This window comes from Chrysemys picta, chromosome 1 (genome assembly GCF_011386835.1).
Source record: "Chrysemys picta bellii isolate R12L10 chromosome 1, ASM1138683v2, whole genome shotgun sequence".
NCBI lineage: Eukaryota > Metazoa > Chordata > Testudines > Emydidae > Chrysemys > Chrysemys picta.
The window spans coordinates 154,345,554-154,368,732 of record NC_088791.1 but is presented as its reverse complement, the minus strand read 5'-3'; the positions used below and the strand labels follow the sequence as shown (position 1 = coordinate 154,368,732).

Below are 23,179 nucleotides of genomic sequence, written 5' to 3'. Positions count from 1 at the left end.
CCTCCCTATTCACTTTCTCCACACCATTCATGATTTTAGAGACCTCTATCATATCCCCCCTCAGTCATCTCCTTTCTAACATGAATAATACAAATATTTTTAATCTTTCTTCATATGGAAGCTATTCCATACCCCTGATAACTTTTGTTGCCCTTCTTGTATCTTTTCCAATTCTTATATATCTTTTTTGAGATGGGGCAACTAAAAGTGGAGGTAGTATTCCAGGTGTGGGTGCACCATGGATTTATATAGTGGCATTATGATATTTCCTGTCTTACCTGTTCCTTTCCTAATGGTTCCTAACATTGCTAGTGTTTTTGACAGCCACTCCAGATTGAGCACATCTTTTCAGAGAACTGTCCACAATGACTCCAAGATCTCTTTCTTGAGTGGCAACAGCTAATTTAGACCCCATTATTTTATATGTAAAATTGGGATTATGTTTTCCAAAGTGCATTACTTTTCATCTATAAACAATGAATTTCATCTGCCATTTTGTTATGCAATCACTCAGTTTTGTGAGATTCCTTCATAACTCTTTGCAGTCTGCTTTAGACTTAACTATTTTGAATCATTTTGTATTGTCTGTGAATTTTGCAACCTCATTGTTTACCCCTTTTTCCACATCATTTATGAACATGTTAAACAGCATTGGTCCCAGTACACTCCATTCCGAAAACTCGCCATTTATTCCTACCCTTTATTTCCTGAGTTTTAACCATTTAGTGATCCATGAGCAGACCTTTCCTCTTATGACATAACTACTTACTTTGCTTAAGAGCCTTTGGGTATGTACCTTGTTGAAGGCTTTCTGAAAATCCAAGTACACTATATCCACTGGATCACCTTTGTCCACATATTTGTTGACCCCCTCAAAGAATTTTAATAGATTGGTGAGGCATGATTTTCCTTTACAAAAGCTGTGCTGACTCTTCCCCAACATATCATGTTCATCTACATGTCTGATATTTCTGTTCTTCTCTATAGCTTCAACCAATTTCCTGGTATGGAAGTTAAGCTTACTGGCCGATAATTACCAGTATCCCCTTTGGAGATTCTTAAAAATCAGTGTTAGATTATCTATCCTCCAGCCATCTGAACAGAGGTTCACTTAAGCAACAGGTTACATATACCACAGTTAGTAGTTCTGCAATTTCATAATTGAGTTCCTTCAGAACTCTTAGGTGAATACCATCTGGTTCTGATGGCTTACTACCATTTAATTTATCAGTTTGTTCCAAAACCTTCTCTACTGACACCTCAACCTGGGACAGCTCTTCAGATCTGCCACCAGAAAGAATGGCTCCAGTGTAGGAATCTCCCTCACATCCTCTGCAGTGAAGACCAATGTAAAGACTTCATTTAGTTTTTCTGCAACAGCCTTGTCTTCTTTGAGAGTTCCTTTAGCACCTTGATCATCCAGTGGCCCCATTGATTACATGGCAGGCTTCCTGCTTCTGACATACTTTAAAAAAAATTGCTGTTATATTTTGTCTTTTGTTAGTTGCTCTTCAAATTCTTTTTTGGCCTGCCTAATTATACTTTTACCCTCGACTTGCCAGAATTTATGCTCCTTTCTATCTTCCTCAGTAGGATTTGACTTCCAATTCTACAAAGCGATCCAGATCACTCTGCATCAGGGACTTGTATTCTTCATTATTTACCACTCCTCTAATCTGTGTGTCATCTGCAAACTTTCTTGGTGATGATTTTGTTTCCTTCCAGGTCATTAATAATAATGTTAAATAGCGTAGGGCAAAAACTAATCACTGTGGGGCCCCACTAGAAACACATCTGATCAATGATGAGTCCCCAAATATAATTACATTATGAGACCTGTCAGTCCACTGTTAATCCATTTAATGTGTCCCATGTTCATTTTGTATTGTTCTAATTTTTTAATCAAAACATAGTGCAGTGCCACATCAAATGCCTTAATGAAGTATATTATATTGAGACCATTGCCTTTATCAACCAAATACGCATTTTCATTTAAAAAATTAAGTTAGTTTGACAGGGTAAATTTTCCATAAATCTTTGCTGATTTGCATTAATAAAGTATTAGAGGATAATTTAATTTAATCAAGTTCCATATCAGCTACTCCATTACTTTACCGGGGATCAACATCAGGCTGATATTGAGAAACTGTATAACACACAGCTCTAGAGTTAACATATACCCCATCTCATAAATCATTCTATATGGAGTTTCTATTGTCCACATACATGAAGGAAAGAGTCACCTGCAGGGAACATGGTTTAACTTTAAAAGCCTAGTAGTCTTTAGCGATGCTACATACCACCATGGAAAATGAGCTTTGATTTTGATGTCAGGCCAGAGGGACTCACATGCTTGTAACTCACAGGACAGTGGTGTAAGAACGTAAGAACCGCCATATCGGGTCAGACCAAAAGTCCATCTAGCCAAGTATCCTGTCTTCTGACAGTGGCCAATGCCAGGTGCCCCAGAGGGAATGAACAGAACAGGGCAATCATCAAGTGATCCATCGCCTGTCGCCCATTCCCAGCTTCTGGTAAACAGAGACTAGGGACACTATCTGAACCAACAGCAGCTTCTAATATTCTTTTTAGGGAAGAGATATTTAAATGATCCTAGACAAATAAATGGCTCATAGCATATGATATAAATTGACTTACTTTCATTGACTAGCTACTTGCAGTAGGAACTTACATACTGGGCTCAGTCCTTTTATCCATCTAGCCAAGTATTCTCCCTCAGGCAGTGTTCAGATATCAATACTTCAAAGGAAACTGAATGAAAATGTTCTAGGATGCACTATGGGCCAGATTTACAAAGGTATTTAAGCACTTAAAGATGCAGAGAGGCATCTAGTGGGATTTACAAAAGCATAAGCAGGTAAGGTGCCTAATTCCCACTGACTTTCAATGAGAGTTAGGTACCTAGCTGCATCTTTAAAAGTATCTGTTTACCCTTGTAAATCTGGCCCTGAGTATAGTGCTGTATATTTGTAGGGCCCAATCAGCTTACTCCATAAGCACACAATTGGTCACCTATAATATAGTCATAAGATTGCATAGCACAAATGCTCTTGAAAGCATAGTCATAAAGCCACCCTACCCTTTAAAAATTAAGGTACAGTATTTCTCTCTCTGACTGCCGGTATAAGTGACTTCTGCAGGCTTACTATAAATGTTTGCTCAAAAACATGTCTACACAAGAGTTTAACTCAGTTAATTGATTGCCAATTAACTCAAGTTAGCTAACATGTTTTTAAAAGGTAGAATAGACACTCCATATAAGTATATAAATGGTAAGTAGGGGCATTTCATGTTCGATAGACTAGAGCTTTGAAATGCAAACCTGTATTGTTAGAGAATTAGAGGTAATACTGACTGTATGTGTTTACTTATATCTTGTTAGATGTAAACAGACGGTTCCTGTCTATTACTATACCCACTGATTCTGAGATCTAAAGGGAATATTAACATTTAGATGAAACTTGGGTGTAATAATGTCATTGTCTATATTTCTCTTTGAAGTTTGTAGTAAACTGTCTATGAACTGCTTAATGGATAATTACCTTATGCTGATGAATGCAACTAGTTACTTGTGTAAACATAGGAAATAGGTAGTTTTACTACAAAGCAGCTATTCTTCACCCAAGGAATACTGGCTGTCAAGAGGCTATTACAGCCTGCCAGTGATCTATATGAAGAAATCTTGGCTGCTGATCTCAGATCTGCTTAAGCTTCATCAGGGGAAGTTTGAGTCACAAGACTGAGGTATCCAGTCCCATCTGGATCACCCTGATATTGGACATTGGACTGTAACCTATGGACTAATTCTGAAAGGACTTTTTGCAGCTGTAAAGCTCATCATCTCTTCTATGAAACTGACCTAAGAACTTTATTCGTATCTGTATGTATAAAGATCTTTTATAACCAATACACTCTCTTTTCTTTTTAATAAATCTTAGTTTAATTAAAAAGAATTGTCTGTAAGTGTGTATTTGGGTAAGATCTGAGATATTCATTAACCTGGTGGGTAATGTGTCTGATCCTTTGGGCTTGGTAGAACCTTTTATATGGTGAACAAGATTTTCAGTAATCCTATCATATTTGACTTGGCTGTCTGGCTGGGAGCTCAAGGCTGGGTTACTTTAAGGGAACTGTTTTGTGGAAGCTGTTTTGTTTCTCCCTTGGTGAATCTAAGTATTAGAATAACCACCAATTTTGGGGATTGTCTGCCACATTCTTTGCAGTTTGCTCTAATTGAGCAATCTCAGCGTGGCCTCTCTGGAGCCCCGGTCACAGGGGCACTCGCAAGAGGTGACTGCCACCCCATTTCAGCAATTAATAAGCTTGAGTTAAAGAGCAAAAACTCTATTATAAACATAGACTCAGAGTATTATCTCGGAGTGTTCACATTGCTCACCTTTACAAATCCGTACAACAGGCCATGTAGAATGCCTGGCAAGCCAAGACAAATGGGGAAACACCCATACAATAAATCCGAGCTCTAGTGCTCTGGGATAATCCTCTATAGTGCAAAAAGCTTGCTCATATGCACATATCCCAGTGAAGGAAGAAAAAATTTCCCAGACCTTTATCTTACCACTGTGAAATAACCTCACTAATGGTGATTCATAAAGGCCAAAGCTGGCCAATAATTTTATTAAAACCCTGTGTCATGAATATGTGTGATTGCAATGAAATAGCCACATTATGAATCCATGTTAACACGCTGCAGTAGGGTAAACTTACCACTCGGGGTGCCCAAGTCAGTGCCGTTCCTCCCTGTTTAAACTTAATCTCAGTCAACTGACAATTGCCAATGAAATCATAGATACGCACTGAGTCTGTGTAAAACAGATGGGAGTGGAAAGGAGACAGGTTATTGCAGACAATTTTTTCTTGAAAAACTACTTGTTAAGATTTATGGACAAATTTCTGATGCATCTTAATGAAAGGTTGAATGGAAAGTTAGTAATCTTTCATTTCACATCAAAACTCACAAGTGCAAGTACCTGGCTGATGGTTATGTTGTACTGTAGCTTTCTGTACTATCACGAAGGAAACACTAGCTTTATTAATTCTGACCTAAACACTGACACCCAAGGGCAATAGGGGCTGAGACTGTTGCGGAAATAATATATTCGACTCTGAACAAGGAGGAATGAGCCTCATTGGCCAGCTGGGGTCATTCTTGAGTAGTCACAGGAGCAACACTGACATGTACTAAAGGAAGTCCTGTGCTGACAGCATAAGAAAAAATGATATGATGATTCTTGGATTTGCCTTTGAGGAAAGTGATTAAACGGGTTAAAATGGAGAAGAATCCAGATAACAGCCAGTTTCACTTTAGCTGGAATTAATGGGATGTGGAAACCCCTGTTAGTGCATACAGTTCAATAACAACCAGCAACCCTCATAGGTGTCAGTTTGGCTCAATTGGTAGGAATTTTGCCTTCAGGCCACAATGCATGGATTCAATAGCTGACAAGATCAAGTTTAAGACTCTGTGGCACTTTCTGAAAAACATGAAAGATAATGTCAATGAACTCGCCAATATTCCTTCCCTCTCTAACAGTTGCTAAAGTGAAGTGCTAAAGGCTTGTTCAGGCACACTTTCATAAATTAAATGAATGTCCATAGTCCAAGATAAACTATTAATGAGGACATGATAACTGTTGCAATTGCCAAGAAAGGCACAAGTATTAATACTCAGAACTGTTTATACAATGCCATAAATGTATGTGGTGCATTATAAAACACAGAATAAAACACTGTTATTGATCCACTGAGTCTGGAATATGAAAGCTGTTATTTAAACAAAATTCTCCCCTTTTCTGTTGTTCTTTCACAGTGAACAGAGTTTATAAAGCTTCACATTGAGACTTTCTTTAATTGAAAACCTAGTTCTTGAGCTCAGACACGCCTTGCACTTTATGTGGCTTCAACCCATTAATGATCTGTTCTAATTATTAAAAAAAACTGTCCCCAGGAATAATGACCAGCTGGTAGATATCCTTACAAAGTAAAGACACACTTCCACTACAACTGTGAACTAAACACATTAGTTTAAAACAGAATAATTCCACAATGAGCCTGACTGCCCTTACAAGTTAACTGCTTAGGGAAGAGTTGTACTTACGGTCAAGTGCAGTAGTGGCCATGAGATATGTGACAGGAGAGACACCCATGGCTTCAATCTTTCCCGAGTGAAAGGTAAACAGGCACTCTGGATCATGGGTCTACAGAGAAATCAGAACAGAGTTCTCCTACATTCAGAGACTGAAAACGGCTTGCAATGCCTCATCAACATAAAATGGACATCTAAAATAAACGTGCAAGATCTGCCCTATATCTACTGCATGCAAAAATGTGGTGTTTATACATGCAACAGGATACCCACAAATACAGTTCCCTTTTTGTACCTGCAAATGCTCGTTTTGATTGTACAATGAGTGCATGAGCAAATTTTTACAGGCATATTAAGCACCTGGATTTAAAAATATGGCATCAGATATGTAAAAATAAAGGCGAATAACATATTATATTGGGAGGTACAATGCCTGGAGATCAAATTTATAATTGAAAACTATTGCTCTGAAGGCTGAGAAAATGACCTTAAGCCAAGGGCTTTATATTTCACTGGAAGTCTTTTTCCAACCCAAGGAGAAAAATAGATTTCCATATACACTGCTGTATTTACTATACACTTTCTACATAGCTTTTTGCCATAATTGTGCTGCAACTTCATTTATCTGCTGCTACAGGATCTGCTTGATGGAATTTTTGATCAAACCCTAAGTGTCTGTTTTAACTTTTCTGCTCATGTGACCCTCTCCTCCAATAGCAGATCTACAGCAGTAATAGTAGCAATCAGTTTGATCACATGAACAGAGATGTGAATGTAAAAAGCGACAAAGAGTCCTGTGGCACCTGATAGACTACTGTAGTCTATCAGGTGCCACAGGACTCTTTGTCACTTTTTACAGATCCAGACTAACACGGCTACCCCTCTGAGAGATGTGAATGTTGTCCTCAGTGTCATCTAGATACAATAGTGATGGGCACTTCAGAAATACCTATCCAGACAGGTTGCAGTAGCAGCCCGCACATTAACTTCCCATATTAATGTCCATCACTTCCCACCCTTTGAGAATCAGGCCCCTTTAAGGTAGCTTCAGTTTAGCAGTCAATAATTGAGGGACCCAAAATCAATAGTTACCTTTGAAAATCTTGGCCAATAATTGTAATTAATGAAGCAGTGAAGATAAATCATAAAGATGTGCCTGATAATAACACTAAATCCTCAGCTGTACAGTTGGTCAAAAGTTGGATGGCACTGTGCGGCCACACAGTCCAATTAAAGGAACTTAAAAAACAGGGTGAGTGGGAATAAAACTTACGACATTTGAAAAACTCAGATCAAGCTTCCAGATGGCTCCATTGGAATCCTAAAGAAATAAATATTTAACACCTGAATGTTCTTTCAAACTAAGTTTGAAAATAGCATCAGTCCTTGTAATTCCTTACAAATACTGTAGGTAAGAATCTCAAAATCATCTGGAAGAAACAGGATTTAGACCTCATAGTCTGATGTCAATTTCACCGGGTGCTCAGCAGCAGAACAGGGCAATGAAGCCTGGGAATGATACTTCCAAATTCTCCCACTCTTATGTAGCTCCCGCTCTCAAAGCCTGAAGAAAGACTCAAATGTTATTCTACTCTAAAAATAATCCAGGAGGAGACAGGGTACTAGTTCTACAAGAAAAAACAGATTGCCTCAAGCGGATTTCCTCTGGCAATGCATCACCACATGCCTCTCCAATATTGCTCCACAGAGCTGATAAGAATGCAGATATGTCTTACCTGAGCATACCAAATGGGCTGTCCAAGATCATGAATTTTCATGATGGAGCTCAAGTTGACATTCTTGCCAACAAGAAGTTCATTCATATGCTCCATCTCTAGTAGACCTGTGTCATCCACAGAATCAGCTGCATCTATCGTCTCAAAGTCCCACACCTTCAAGCAGTTGGAAGTGAACAGAACAGCGTTCATTAATCCAAATGCCAACACATCTCACATTAACACGCACAATGGCAATATAAAATCAAATTATAAGACTCCGAGGGAATGGGTGGCTCAGGATATAGAATAGGGAGCCTGTCATGTCCACATTATTGTGACAGCTCCAGGTCATGTTCAAGCCAATCAGAGGCTGTTACCATCTAATATCTGTTCAGTGGCCCATGTAAAATGTGTTTATAGGTCTCTGTCCTCTAGGAATTGGATTATTACCCATATCCCAAAAATCATTAACTACGATTGGCACTACTTAGTACCCATGTTGGCAGTGTCACAACTATGGAGAGTAAAACTGCCTCCTAGAGGTTGTCCCTAGTGAGGCAGTGTGGAAGGACAGAGTAAGAAAGCTTGCACCTCCACTGCCTGCTCTGTGGATAAAGAGCAGATTTCGGTTTCCAGATCTGCCAGTTCAGCACCCTTTTGCCAGGACGACATTTACATAAAGAATACCATCAATGTAAAAAAAAAAATCAAACCAAAAACCTCATCTGAAACTTTTTTCCTACAGCTGTAACCACTGCCTATAATTACTACAACTAAAAGATTAGCTGGAAAAAGACACATTTTTTTCACTTTGTTTATTTTGAGCATTTAACAGTAATTTGTCTACTGTCAAAAGAAGAACAGGAGGACTTGTGGCACCTTAGAGACTAACAAATTTATTAGAGCATAAGCTTTCGTGGACTATAGCCCACTTCTTCGGATGCATATATATGCATCCGAAGAAGTGGGCTATAGTCCACGAAAGCTTATGCTCTAATAAATTTGTTAGTCTCTAAGGTGCCACAAGTCCTCCTGTTCTTCTTTTTGCGGATACAGACTAACACGGCTGCTACTCTGAAACCTGTCTACTGTCAGTTTCCCTCTTTCCCTGAACACTCAGTTTTCCATTGTTTGGGTCTTTTATGCAGCAATAGGGGAGGAAACTAAACTAAAAACAAACAAACACAAAACAGGAAAATATGATTGTAAAACCCACAAATTAGCAAGTAGAATCAGAAGCAGATGAAGAACTTGAGACTACTTTTAACTCATTTTAAAAAATTGGTTTGATTTTAAGTTGAGGATGTCCCATTATTTATTTTTCTTTAACAGGGGTTTGTTGCTCAGTTGAAATGGATGCATCTTTGAAATAAAATGACAGCGGTATTAGCTACTTACACAAATGCCTTGAGTGTTCACATGATCAGAAATTAATTTCAAACACCACTGTGATTTATCCTTTGAATAGTATGTGTGACATGTTAACAAGGCCTGAAAATGACTAACATAAGCTACACACACACACAAAACATCCCCAAAGTTGTTAAAGACAAAACTAAAAAATAAAACTTGTTAAAGACATAATTGAAATTGATTCTGATCTATTAGTGCACAGAAGGGATTTCTCTAGCATTAATAGGCAGAAAGTTATTTAAATGTGATCTGATCCAAACATCTACATTGTGGAAAGAGATCTGCTCCTATCCAGTTCCTTGTCAAAATTCATTCTTAGACAGTGATCATGGAGAGAAACTCCATCAATAGGCTACTCCCAATACAACATGTAGGCTAACAGTTACTTCCCTTTCCCACTACTAACAAGACTCTGTATACCAAATATGCGTCCAGACTATTAGAGGAAAAAATACTCACCCTAATGTAGCCATCTCCTCCAACAGTGACCAGCTCTCCCTCATCCAGAACTAACTGATTAACAGGGCCATTGTGACAGGGTCTATGTCCAGTTCGACAGAGCTCTACTTTGATGAGGCCCCCTTCCCAAAGCAGCAAGTTGCCCCATTCAGATCCAGAGATAACCTTTCATGCAAGTGAAGAGTAATACATGAGTGTTATAACATATCAATGTGCAGATATTGGTGAGAGACTGGTGAATATCTTAGCTCACTATAGCCTTTACTTTAAATTAAGAAAGCTCATTTGTCTAAGAATCACAATAATAATGGATACTTTTAAACCGTTAAAAAATAAGCCAATTTATTGCCAGTTAATGTCAATATTAGATTCACGGCTGTATATTTGATTGTGCATAGAAGGCCTAATCCAAAGCATTCTGAAGTGAATGGGAAGACTCCCATTGACTTCAATGGATCTTTGTTCAGTCCCTGAGAAGGAGAAAGAAAACAGTTGTACTCATTTACTCTACTCACCTTCCCATCAGGCAGCTCCACATACCCTACAATGTCAGTCACAGCTGTTTTACCAAACCTGCCCAGTGCTCCTTGTAGCTTGAGCCCAGTGAATGTATGGGCCATCTTCCAGAACCTGAGTACAGAAAACATAGTCTTTGGGGTTATACTTGAGATTGTATCTAGAAAGTACTGTATCTCAGGCTCTGATGTCATCGTATGATGAATATCTCCAATGTGTGGACTACTCAATTAATTATTTTTAAATATAAGGGTTTGTAGTTTTTTAAAATTAGGTGAAACTTTATATGTGCTGTATGCGGCTATCCAGGGTTATTTTTTGTTGTTGTTATTGAGTGGGACTGAAATGCCCCAACACACCTGTGTACCCACAAGATGAGTAGGTCACCAAACCCACCCTGATCCCAGTCAGGCATTTATTGCACACCACGGCCACCCACCTCTTATAAAAACAAACAAACTTTCCCTTCACCTATTTCCATGAAAAAACTAGAAAAATATGGGCAGGGGAAAATAAAGAGACTAATATTTAAATAGGTCCTAAATAAATTTATATATCCATCTTGCAATACTTTCCATATTTACTTGAAGAAACCTACTTTTCTCTCTGGTTGTTCTCCAATGTAGGATGCTCATCTATTGAAATCCTATGGATAACTTTTCCACTGGATTCCATTCTGTGTAACCCCATGGACTTCAGTGGAGTTGCGTTAATCCAAATGAACCAGAATTTAGGCCTGTATCTCCAAAGTTACTTCTAACAAAGCATGCAGAAATGTTACACAGATATAGAAGTACAAGAGAGTTTGTCTACAATAGATTCATTATCATCTCCTATTTCAATTAGAGATGGTCCAAGTTCGTGGTATGTGGATCAGGATCCAGATTATATTTAGGCTATGTCTTGGGACCATGCTATAATTGAGAGCAAATCAGGGTTAGTGATCAAGTGTGCATTTTATGGCACTGAAATATTTCAAGCTGTTTTTAATGACGTTTTAGCTCAAAATGGAAAAAAATCTCACCAGACATCTTATTTTGTGAGATTTCAATTATCAGTAAAATCTCATCAGTTTAGATCTTGAAAATAAACCCCTTCTCGGTTTAGATCCAAATTGGAATCAAATTGCAAGTATGTAGGGATTTTTATGTGATTCCTCTGTAAAATTTACAGGTATTTGGATTCATCATTGTTAGTATTATTTATTATTTGTATTGCAGTACCACCCCCGTCATCTACCAGGATCCCATTGTGCTTGGTACTGTACAAATAGGACAAAAAGATGGTCCCTACCCCCGAAAAGCATAATGCTTTGGTCCATTTTTAATTACAATAGGAACCTAAATTTACCTATAAACCAGACTGTATCTTCCTTTTTGGTGCTCTTACGGGCTGTTTTGGCCATGTTTTGTTATTAGTTCTTAAAACTGACCAAACAGCATGTGTCAGCCCATTTCACAAAGCCAAAGAGACACCAACAGGTAAGAAGCCCAGAATGCAGAGAAGAGCTATGTGCTGACCCAACAGCTAGAACAGAGGTTGATAGAAATATTTCTTTTAAATAGTTCTTCCCACTCCCAATGCACTTTTGAAGATCAACAGTGGAGCAGTTTATTGGGCATTCCATTACACCATTACCAAACAACAAAAAATTCTTAACTGTCAGGGTAGTTAAGCACCGGAACAAATTGCCTAGGGAGGTTGTGGAATCTCCATCACTGGAGGTTTTAAAGAACAGGTTAGAAAAACACAGGTCAGGGATGGTTTAGATAATCTTTAGTCCTGCCTCGGTGCAGAGGACTGGACTAGATGACCTGGCGAGATCCCTTCCAACCTTATGTTTCTATCATTTCTATTATCTCTTTTGGAAAGCAGAGGTTTCAACATTTGTATTGCTAAGCAGAACACTGTTCCCCATTGTTGTGCACCTGTTAACAACCATATTCTTATTAGTCAATCACCTTGTAAGTTTCATGATTTTTTAGTTACTTCTGTGAAAGTAGAATGAATTATATTGTAAAAATAGAATGGATTAAAGAAATGCTGTATGTTCTTTTAAGCAGAAATAAGGAGTGTTAAAATGCAGGTATCAGGAAAAGGAACATTAAGGCATAAACAACAAGTCCACTTAAGTTAATGTTGGAACATTAGCCGGAGATCTGTAAAAGTTAGTAAGGAAATTGAATATGTATGTCTAGCCTCAGGTAAACTTGTCAGTTCTGCTTTCTTTGTCCTCTTGTTAAGTTTGCGCCCTTTTTATCTGTATAAAATAAGGTAGTGTGGGTCTTGCATGGTGCTCACATTATCTGAATGTATTAGCAAAGTGCTGTGCTAATAAACAGAGTGGTCTAACAAATTGTGAGTCCTGAACTTTGACAATTCCCATCAATTGATGTTTGTGAACCAACCTACTTGATGTGTCCTGCTCCAGAAGTGGTGAGTTGCTCTTCATTTTCAGGAGAGAATGTGACCTTATAAACATCCTGTGAAAAAGCTTTTGACCTCAGCACAATCTTTTCCTGTTTCCAATCCCAGATTGTCAACATGTAGTCAGGGCTGCTCCCAACGCTGGCCAGTAGCGTTCCATAATGGTTAAAATCAGCAAATGCATAGGCTTCCTCAGTCCCACCTGGAAGGACAGATGTCCACAAAGAGCTTAAAAAGAGCTCAGTTCTCATTATTTGGCTAGTGCTGAAGCAGAGTCAGCCAACATTTGGCTATTTTCCACACACCCAAGAGTGCAAGGACAACCACTTACAATCAGTTTTCTGTATCTGATTTTCAAGTACCAAAAGATTATATAATTAGTAAAAGATCTAAAATGGAACGTTATTCAACTTGCTGGAGTCTATAAACTCTGCTGTATCCATGTAATACCAAAACAGTCCTATTAAACCTACCTCGGAGTATTCTGTATGGCTTTAGTGAAGGATACTCATAGATGATGATGTTTGGCTTCCATCCTTTTTCTCCTACTGCAAAATACTGTTTACTAGGATGTACCTAGAAAAAGCAAAGACTGTTACATACTCCGATATACCCTTTGGCTGTCCTCAACTAAATATCAAGTTGTATACCATCACACACATTGTGCAACCATGCAATAATTTGCATTTATCCTGCATCTTTGATCATCTCACCTGCATTCAGCCCACCAATCCATCTCCCCATGGACAGCATTTAGGACACTGCTATCCTTCTACTATTGAAGAATAGGAGCAAACTTAGCAACAGCACATTCAGGGGCTGTTCTACAGTAGTGGAGCTGAGCAAATAATTTTTTTTCACTTATGTGGCCAAAACAAAAAACAGGAAAAAATTGTTTTGGGTTGAACAAAATGTTTCATTTGACCCAAAATATGTTTATATTTTATTACTTTTTGGGTGCTTATACCCTTTTAAAGGTTTTTTTAAACAAATTTAGCTAAACTTCAACGCAAACTGTAATTTTGAAACAAAGTCTACATATTTCATTTTAAAAATGTCAAAACTGTTTCAACTCTTCTTTGATTTTTTCCATTATTTTTATTCAGCCAAAATTACATGCCAAATTGACCCATATTTGCAAATAGTTTTGCTCAATAGAAAAATGCATTTTAGCTCAAATAATTAATTTGCCCGTAAAAAAACATCACCCAGCTTTGTGCAGGAGATGTGAGGATGTGATTCTCCAAGAAGTGTTGCTTACAATATAACAAAACAGCATAGTGCCAGATTTTGATAGCCTTACTTTCTTGGAATAGTATCAATTATCCAACAGGACTATTCATGGAATAAGATGGTGATAAACCAGAGTAAGTGTTTCATAATCTGGCCCACAGAGAGGAGCTTGCTACAGTGAAATTGGACAACATTTCACTCCATTTAACTATGTACTTGAAATTCCAAATTTCAGGACAGATGAAACATTTAACCAATATTAACTGTAATCAGGATAGATGATGTATTGAACAAAAACAATTAAACTGTATCCAGAGCATTTTAATAAATAAAATTTTAAAACAACAAAAAATGAAACCCAGTTGACTCTTGTCAATTAGTATGGCCTGGAACCTGGACCTATTTAAGATATGCAACTGTTTGTTCTCTGACTATTAATCAACTAGGTCCATGTAGTACACTTTGATGGATTGCTACTGGTCACACATCTGAGATTACTGACTTTTCTTTTCCACCCTTTAATCAATGCTGCTCTTTCATCCAAGCCCAAATATGCAGGCAACTGTGGAAATCTTCCGTGAAACAACTGAGACACCCAGACTGTTTCACTACTATAAGTTTTAAACTCTAGAAAGGGATCTTCTTCCTAAAGAGGCAAATAAAAGCCATACCGTGATAATGCCAATTCCACCACCGCTGCTGCTCCGGAGATAACTCTGATATTTAGTTTTCAGGTCCAAGAGCACCAGTTGGTTGCCTGCTACATAGAGGAGTGTTTGACTATCCAGCAATTGCAGGTTTGCACTTTTGGTGCAGTCATAACCAAAAGAGTGTCTGCGAACAGCTCACTAAGGAAAAGCATTGACCTTAGACCTTGAGGTTTATTTCTTCCACGTAATAGCAATAAAAGTATTAATACTAAAAACTAGAGCAAATCCAGGTGGGAAGACTGAGTTGGGTGGTTGTTACTCTGTTGGTCCGGCTTTGGTTTGTTTTAAGACTGGTGCCATGATGAAGCTAAAACCCATCAAGGTATTACAAATAATTGGGGAAAATATAAATGAAATATTTAAAAGATTTATATACCATCCCTCCAACTCCATGTCAGACTCCATTTTGTATGGCCTATCCTGATCTCTGGAGCTCTCCTAAGAATTCATATTCTATTGTCTTAATGTTCTCTTTTCATATAAAATATAAAAGAAATTGATCAGAATACAAAGCGCACTGTAGGCAAGAGACAGAACCAAAGCAATGTCTCAGGGCTTGTCTACATGGAGAAGTAATGTGTACTGTGGAAGGAGGGGTGATTTCTAAAGTGCACTAGTGTGTTTCACATTAATTGGTCATGTAGACCCTGCTGGTGTACACCAAAATTTTCTCGTGCACTTTAACATAGTGCACACCTGCATGGTCTATGTTAAGTGCACTAGGGGACATCTGGTGCGCACCAGTAGGGTCTACACAACCAATTAACGTGCAACACATTAGTGGGCTTTAGAAATCAGACTCCCAGCAGTACACAGTCATGCTCTGTGTAGACAAGCCCTCAAGCTCTCTCCCTCTGCCAGTTTGAGGCCTGGTCTACACTATAGTTAGGTCAACGTAAGGCAGATTATGTCAACCTAAGTCTGTAATTGTCTACACTAAAATGTAGCTCCCACCAATGGAACTTGCCCACTACACCGACTTAGTAACTCTACCTCTTCGAGAGGCGTAGCGCTTAAGTCGATGTTGTTAGGTCGATGCAGTGTCAGTATAGACACTGTGTTGCTTACATCGACTGTTGCTGCCTTTCAGAAACCACCCCCCATGCCCCACACTGGCAGTTAAATCAGTGCAAGCTCTCCTAGTGAGGACGTGCACTGCCAACACAAGAAGCGTGGTGTGGATGAGCAAAACCAATTCAATTACTGCAGTGGCTCTACATCAATGTAATTTAGGTCAACTTAATTTTATAGTATAAACTTGCCCTGATGCAGAAAAGAGACAAAGAGGGGTTTCCTCACAGCAACTTCACTGAGTCCCAATGGAAAACCACCTGTGCATCTGAAAATCACACATTCTTTCCCGTTCCTCCCTTACATCTGGAGGAATATACTGCAGCTTTTAGATAAAAAAAAACCCTAGATCTAAGTCTATACAATACAGCATGAGGAGGATACATGAGAGTGAGGAGGTTAATTGGTATCCCAGAGTCTGACGTCACAAAGGGTTGCGAGCACAAATCTTCGTAGTTATAGAAGAAGGTCTCTGAGATTTTCCTTTCTAGCTTCTCAGGCTTTTTTTCTGGCTCTGGGGATTTCTCAGTATCCTCCTCCTGCTCCTCATCTTCCTCTGTGTTTCAGAAATAGTGACACAAAAAAGAGCTTTAGTCAGATAGGTATAAATGTCAATACCCTAACTGCAAAAGTGGATTATTCATTAATTCTTTCCTCTCTCCAAATAAATGATATGCACTCTAGTGTCTAAAAACAGATCTGCTATCTTTGTACTATGAAACCTATCCCATGAATAGCCTCGAATGAATAGCATGTGTTTTTCTAAGATTAGAAAAATCTGGGTTCTTAATAACCAAGGTAAGAATGATTTTAAAATTCACTGCCCCATACACATAGCAGACAACTTCTGTCAATATTTGTAAGATATGTCATCTTTACTGACTTTAAACCTTGAGACCTTAAAGCTACTGGGACAGTTTTATTCAAACTTTGTTAGATTTAGGAAAACAAGCCAAGTTTGAGGCTTCTTTCTTCAGTAGATATTGAACGCATAATATTATGCTGACTAATCAGTACAAACGTGTAGCACTTCACTCCTTCACCTAAAGCAGGTTGCCATGGAGACATTGTGCTAACAAAGGCTTTCTATTAATGCGCTGCTCTAGATAGTTCCTCACTAGAGCTCAATGCATTGAATGGATATTGTCAGCAGGAATTGTAGTCAGCTATAAACATGAGTTTCAGGTTCTATTCCTCAATCCTAGTCATTTCTGTCAATTCTTATTGTTTTACAGTCAGATTAGCTTTTTTGTTAACATGTTTGTCTCTCCCTGTTATCATGTGACGCACCAATACAAACAACCAAGGGAGCAGAGACTGTCCATGGGAAAGCAAAATGGACGGCTTATTAAGTGCTGTGAAGTGCACAAAGTGAACAAGCTGAAAAAGTAGAAAAAAATAATTGTTCATCTAATCTTTGTCAGTTACAGTGGCCTTATGTTACTTCTAACAACAGTAGGCAAACAAAAGCAAATTCAGGATACAGTAGGATTTTTTAAGTTGATGTCTATGACTCTTAGGGAGGGGCCAATACTCACGGGTACTGCTGCTATCTGACTCAGCACCTTCCACCCGCTTTTCTACTCTTTCTGTCTGTCCCTCTGGAACTGGTGGTACCTCTCCTTCACCTGATGGTTTCTTTGAGGGAGTACTTTTGCTTTCCTCTGCAAAGGAAAATTGGGATAATTTTCACTTCTTCAGCATTCCAAACAGGGTATATTTCTGTGTTTTGCTCTCACACTCCATATTTGGATAATGCAGCATCCACAGTCTTGGAGCATTAAAATTCCTTCTATCCTACAATGGATTTCCTGCTCATGCAGAGTGGATTTCATTGTTTAAAAGTGATTTAGAATGTAAGAGAAGGAGAGGAGCACATCCTGGAAAGGAAAAGTGCATTGACAGAAAGAATGAATTGAAGGGCCAAGACACGGTGTGCCAAAGTTCCAACAAAATATCCTGCAAAGAACCACAATAGACACAGTGCCCTGAATGGTGGGTGCCAATATTCTGTTATAACATTTTACTCAAGCACTAAAATGAAAACTGGACCCAAAACACCTAGAGAACAAGCCTATCATAATGAAAGTAGCTAGCTATGCAATGACTGAAACGGGTTGAATGAGTTGACATTCTCAGGACTAAGTAATCCAGAGCAACAAGAAAGGCACCAGAGGCAAAAAACTAAAGGAATGTATTACAGTTCTGACTGAAGAAGCTGGTCTAACAAGCATAGATTGTCGAAGGCCAGACAGTGGGTCAGGAGAGAGTTGGAGCAACAACCACTGAGGACAGCACATTGGTTCTTCAGGAAGAACCATCACCGACCATGGTCAAGAAGGAACTGGCTGGAAATTTTGAGGTGATTCACATTAACCACTAAGATGAGTGTCTCACATACTGCCCACCACTACTTTGCCTAAAAGGGTCAAAATCTTACGAGCTAGGAGAGTTCTACCCCATGCCATATCGGGAGCATGGGGCCTAAGATTGAGTCCAATGTGTATATGTTATGCCTGATTCCTCTCCCTTGTGTAGTCAGCCTAATGCAAAGTAGGTGTAAAATGCTACCAGGTCAGAATTATGCAATAATGTAAATTTCTAAACAAGGTGCCGAGCAATAGAGAATCAGGCCTAGTATTTTTAGAAAATATTACTTCCTGTCTTTTCAAGCCTGAGCAGTGAACCCAGAATACACAGAACACTCTTTTGGCTGGCTTCTCATCAACACACAAGAAGAAGCAGATGCACTGGTCCACCATGGACATCTTTGTGTTGTACAGCACACATCAATCAAAGGCTGACAGATTACCTTGGTTCATCATGGAATGAACCCTAGCCCCGGGATGCCCACAACAAACACTGGTGTGAATTGGAACCATAGACCCCTTCCTCCTCCCCACCCATCCCTTTACCCCCATCCAAAAAAAACCAAACAGGGAACTGCCCAGTATGCAGACTTAAGACTACCCTAGGGTCAGTACTGAAATCTCTGTGTAATGGCAGGTAATACTCACGAACACTACTGGTATCTGCCTCTGCACTTTCCACTGCCTTCTCTATACCTTTCTGTCCCTCTGGAGTGGCTGATACTTCTTCGCCAGGTGGTTCTTTATGGGCACTACTTTTGACTTCCTCTGCAAAAGAAAATAGGGATAATGTTCACTTCTTCTCAATACCCTCTTAAATATATTTGGAATCCCAAGGGGTGGTCTTGTCTCACTGGTTTGTATACTACATATCAGAATAATGCAACATTGAAGTTCTTCCTATCCTGCAAAGGATTTTCTACTATGCAAAATGAAATCCATTGAATAACACACTTCATTCCTTCAAAAAATAAAAGCAAAAGACACTTCCTTTCTGCAGGTCAGGTTGAATATTCAAGTGGACTTTACACACATTTCTAGACAACAAGCTCAACGACTTTCTTTTAAACATGACTTGACCTGCAAAGGAATTTGATTTGCGCCCTTTATTGCTTCTTTATGATAGCTTTTTTTGTTTGTTTTTAAAACGGAGGCAGGGGAATGATTTTGTTTTTTACCTTAGAAATATGAGGTATGTCAAACCTGATCTTCCCTTCTCTTGCTGAAGGACTTTTTGAAAGTCTCAGGAGATGTGTACTCTGAGGTCTCACACAATAACTTAAGGGGTAGGGCAACAAATCAAAGTGTTCAATAGGCATTGCAGTTAAGTAGGTATAATAAAAATGAACAACAAAAACGTATTTTAAACAGCCTGACTATATATCCTTCCCCTAACTGTTCTTCAGCTTTCAATCTTTTGCTTCTCATGATGTCATAATTGCACTAGTTCTCCAGTTGCCACAGTCTTCCAGGGGAGACAAGACCTGAATTTCTAACGTAAAAAACAAGCAGCAATGTTTGTCTTTTAATTTAAAAAGCTTTTTGACCTCCTAACTACCTCACAAACATGTAAATAAATAATTAAATAAGCATAAAGCCTTTTTCCCCCTTCGTCTCCTTCGCAAGTTACCTTTACCTTAGGGCAGGTCTTCACTACGGGGGGGGGGTGTCGATTTAAGATACGCAAATTCAGCTACGCAAATAGCGTAGCTGAATTCGACCTATCGGAGCCGACTTACCCCGCTGTGAGGACGGCGGCAAAATCGACCTCCGCGGCTCCCCGTCGACGGCGCTTACTCCCACCTCTGCTGGTGGAGTAAGAGCGTCGATTCGGGGATCGATTGTCGCATCCCGACGAGACGCAATAATTCGATCCCCGAGAGATTGATTTCTACCCGCTGATTCAGGCGGGTAGTGTAGACCTAGCCTTAGTCTCAATCTTAACTTGCTCTGTGTCTCTTGCTTTTTTTGATTTCATGTAAGCATCTATTCCCAAACAAGACACTTTAAGATGGAGTTAAGATTGAAAGTATATATGAGCAATTTAAAGATTGAAAACAACTTTCAAGACTATTGTAGTTTAAAAAAAAAAGTATTAGAAATCCAGAAAATTCAGCGTTAAGGTTCAACTTAAAAGAAACTTGAACATTTGAAAGCATGGAAATGCACAGTTAATGTCTAACTGGATCCCCTTTGTTTTCTGGAACCAGAGCTTTCAAACCAAGAAATAAAAAGTCCCTAAGGAATCCATCCCTAGTTTCACATTGGATAAAAATCTATGCTAGGAAAGATCACTTGGGGGATTCCAGTTTCAGGGGAGTGGAAATAGCCAATGAAATGCAGAGTGCTGACAAACATCGGATCATGGGACACTGGAGAATGGAGAAGTTATTATATAATTGGAATGTATTCGACCTGCAAACGCTGGAAAAAATCCACCCACCTTCTCCTGATGGTTCAAGGATCTTCTCAGCGTCCTGCTCTCCTGCATAATCCTTTGAAGAGTCAAACTTTTCCACATCTGCCTGATCCTCCTGATCCGAACCTTTCCTAGGTTTGTTCTCATCAGAACTCCCGTTCTCTGGGACTTCCATTTCTCCTTTATAAACAAGAGCATGTCTTATAGACAGATCAGTAATAAGAATCTGTCTACATTTATGTATTGTTTGGTTACATCCCTGATGATAAACAATTAATTAAACCTATTAGTCTGTCCACCTATACTTTTCAGATGGCCTCCTAGTTCCATTATAACAGCAGTGTTGCCAACGCTGGGAATTATATTGCAAGTTCTGTGATATTTGTTGTTTTTCTTAACGTGCCAGTTCCTGGAGTCATGAATCTCAGCTTTCATTTAAAATAAAAAGTACATTTCTAGCCCTCATGATTGCTGAAATAAAGCTTGAAAACATAAATTCTGAAGGCTCAAAACCCAGTAGATGAAAAGAACCCAAAATCTATTAAAAAAAAACCAAACAAACAAAAAAAACCACCTCAGGATATTTAAGCCAATCTCATGATTTTAGATTCCTGACTCTTGATTTTGGACACTTGCAAATAGCTCAGTGGTTTGAGCATTAGCCTGCTAAACCCAGGGTTGTGAGTTCAATCCTTGAGGGGGCTGTTTAGAGATTTGGGGCAAAAATCTATCTGGGGATTGGTCCTACTTTGAGCAGGGAGTTTGACTAGATGACCTCCTGAGATCCCTTCCAACCTTGATATTCTAAGATTCCAACCACAATAGACTGGGGCTGGTAATACTTGACCAGAGGTTCTACTACAGTTAGTCACAGATATAGCTGCAGGCAAGTTGAATGAATACAGGGTAGGGTGTCCAGAGATTGGAGTTCTTCCAATCCCAAATCTGCCACTGTCATCTCATGTAAATTTGTGCCAGCCACTTAACCTCTCTATGCCTCACTTATCCCATATGTTAAATGAGAATAACAACTCTTATCCATCTTAGTAAAGTGTTTTGGTATCTATGGCAAAAAGTCCTATGAAAGTTCAAATTATTGTAATTAATTATTAATCAATCATTTATTATTAAAATTAGGGATGTGTCATTATAAATCTACTCAGCTCTGAAAAATGCTTCAGGCTGAAAGGTGAGTATGAAGATTTCATTCTGAGAGCCATCAAGGGTCTAGTGGCAGCATGTTGTTGCAGTGCTCAACGTTTGTAATACAGTGATGTTTGTGTACTATGCCACAGGGATTGAAAGTCCTGAGGAAGTTCAGAGATTAGAATTTTTGTCTTTGATCCCATTACCCAGCTTTCACATGTTGACTAGTCCAGGAAGCATTTGTACTGGTTCACCACCTAGGTGTCTTTGCAACAGTTGTTTCTCATATGAATTTTTAACAGCATTTCCTAAACTGCTAGAATTAAGGAGTACTTCAGATGATATAATGCAAGGAGTTCAATTTCTATTACTTCTGAACATAGTGACCACTAAAATCATGTCAGAATTGAAATGGAAAAAAGGCAAAATGTTAACCAGAATATTATTTTTAGATCCAACGTTTCACAATTTGCCAGAGCTGGAAACTAATGCTATTCCTTTCAGTACTGGTTCACAAGTTATCGGTCTATAAAACTACATGAGGCCTATACTGGTCCCTCAGCATTGCTTTATTGGCACACATCCAGGGTTAAAACCAAGTTTTCTTTCACTTTCAGCCACCAGTGCTTTAGGCTGTGGAGCTTCAAAGAGGAGCTCCACAATCTCTCAAACTGCCTTCTTCCTGGCCATGCTGCTCATAAGCCACAACAGGTCTCAAGACAGGGAAATGCGTGCAGTCATGACTCTCAGTCTTATCAAAAATAAGTTGTTAATCGGCAATTTTGCTGACACAAAGGAGTCCGACAAGTTGTCAGTAAAGTTGGAAGAACACTGAGAGCTCTGAAGATGCAGAGAGTGGTGTTGTGGCTTTAGGAGAATGAATAGAATCTCCAGGGTGTGGGAGCTGACAGCTGGAGGAGGCAGTTTGGTATTAGGTTAGACTGATGGACTGACCTGAGGTCAGATGCTCTGTATATATGTTAATTATGTATCCAATAAAGACTGTTGTTAAATTACTAGCAACAAGTTATTACTAAAACTAGTGGATTACCTAAATATAAAACAACATACAGAGCTGCCATCAGGCTCAAATGATGCCTTTATTTGAACGTGGGATAGATAAACCGTACATTCAGAAGTGTGACAATGAATAACCCAATGCAGAGATAGCATCTTTCTTTTTTGTTTGCAATTTGCCCTCCTGTCTTTCCCCTTTTCGTTATCAAAACAAAATGGGTATTTCAATGCACAAGGCTACATAAATGCAGTGCTGTGGTTGATATTTTAAATGTATAAATGTCACGAAATTAAATGATGACTAGAAAATATTTCACTGTTACATATTGGAAACCTTAGAAAGGGGCATATCTAGTGGTTAGGTAGGAGACTAGGAGTCAGGAGAACTGAGTTCTATTCCTGGCTTTGCCACAGACTCCCTTTGTGACCTTGGATGACACTTTAACTTTTTGTGCCTTTGCTTCCACATCTATACAATGAGAACAATAGTACCAAGTTTTGTTCAGCACCGTGAGAGACTCAGGAAAAAAAGAAGCAAACACTGCAAAATGTAATTA

At 38.9% G+C, this 23,179-nt stretch overlaps 1 protein-coding gene across 1 annotated transcript in view; it reads right to left on the bottom strand.

Moving 5' to 3' along the window:
- CFAP44 (cilia and flagella associated protein 44) overlaps positions 1-23,179 on the bottom strand; it is a 79,132-nt gene that overhangs the window by 40,163 nt on the left and 15,790 nt on the right. Inside the window, exons 4-16 of the mRNA XM_065573466.1 lie at positions 20,484-20,639; positions 18,689-18,808; positions 17,210-17,335; positions 16,056-16,227; positions 14,562-14,724; positions 13,131-13,233; positions 12,643-12,859; positions 10,230-10,344; positions 9,715-9,879; positions 7,861-8,016; positions 7,398-7,445; positions 6,137-6,236; positions 4,747-4,841 (exon numbers count right to left, since the gene is read on the bottom strand). Of these exons, the coding sequence (XP_065429538.1) occupies positions 4,747-4,841; positions 6,137-6,236; positions 7,398-7,445; positions 7,861-8,016; positions 9,715-9,879; positions 10,230-10,344; positions 12,643-12,859; positions 13,131-13,233; positions 14,562-14,724; positions 16,056-16,227; positions 17,210-17,335; positions 18,689-18,808; positions 20,484-20,639 (1,736 nt within the window). The remainder of the gene's footprint in view (positions 1-4,746; positions 4,842-6,136; positions 6,237-7,397; positions 7,446-7,860; positions 8,017-9,714; positions 9,880-10,229; positions 10,345-12,642; positions 12,860-13,130; positions 13,234-14,561; positions 14,725-16,055; positions 16,228-17,209; positions 17,336-18,688; positions 18,809-20,483; positions 20,640-23,179) is intronic.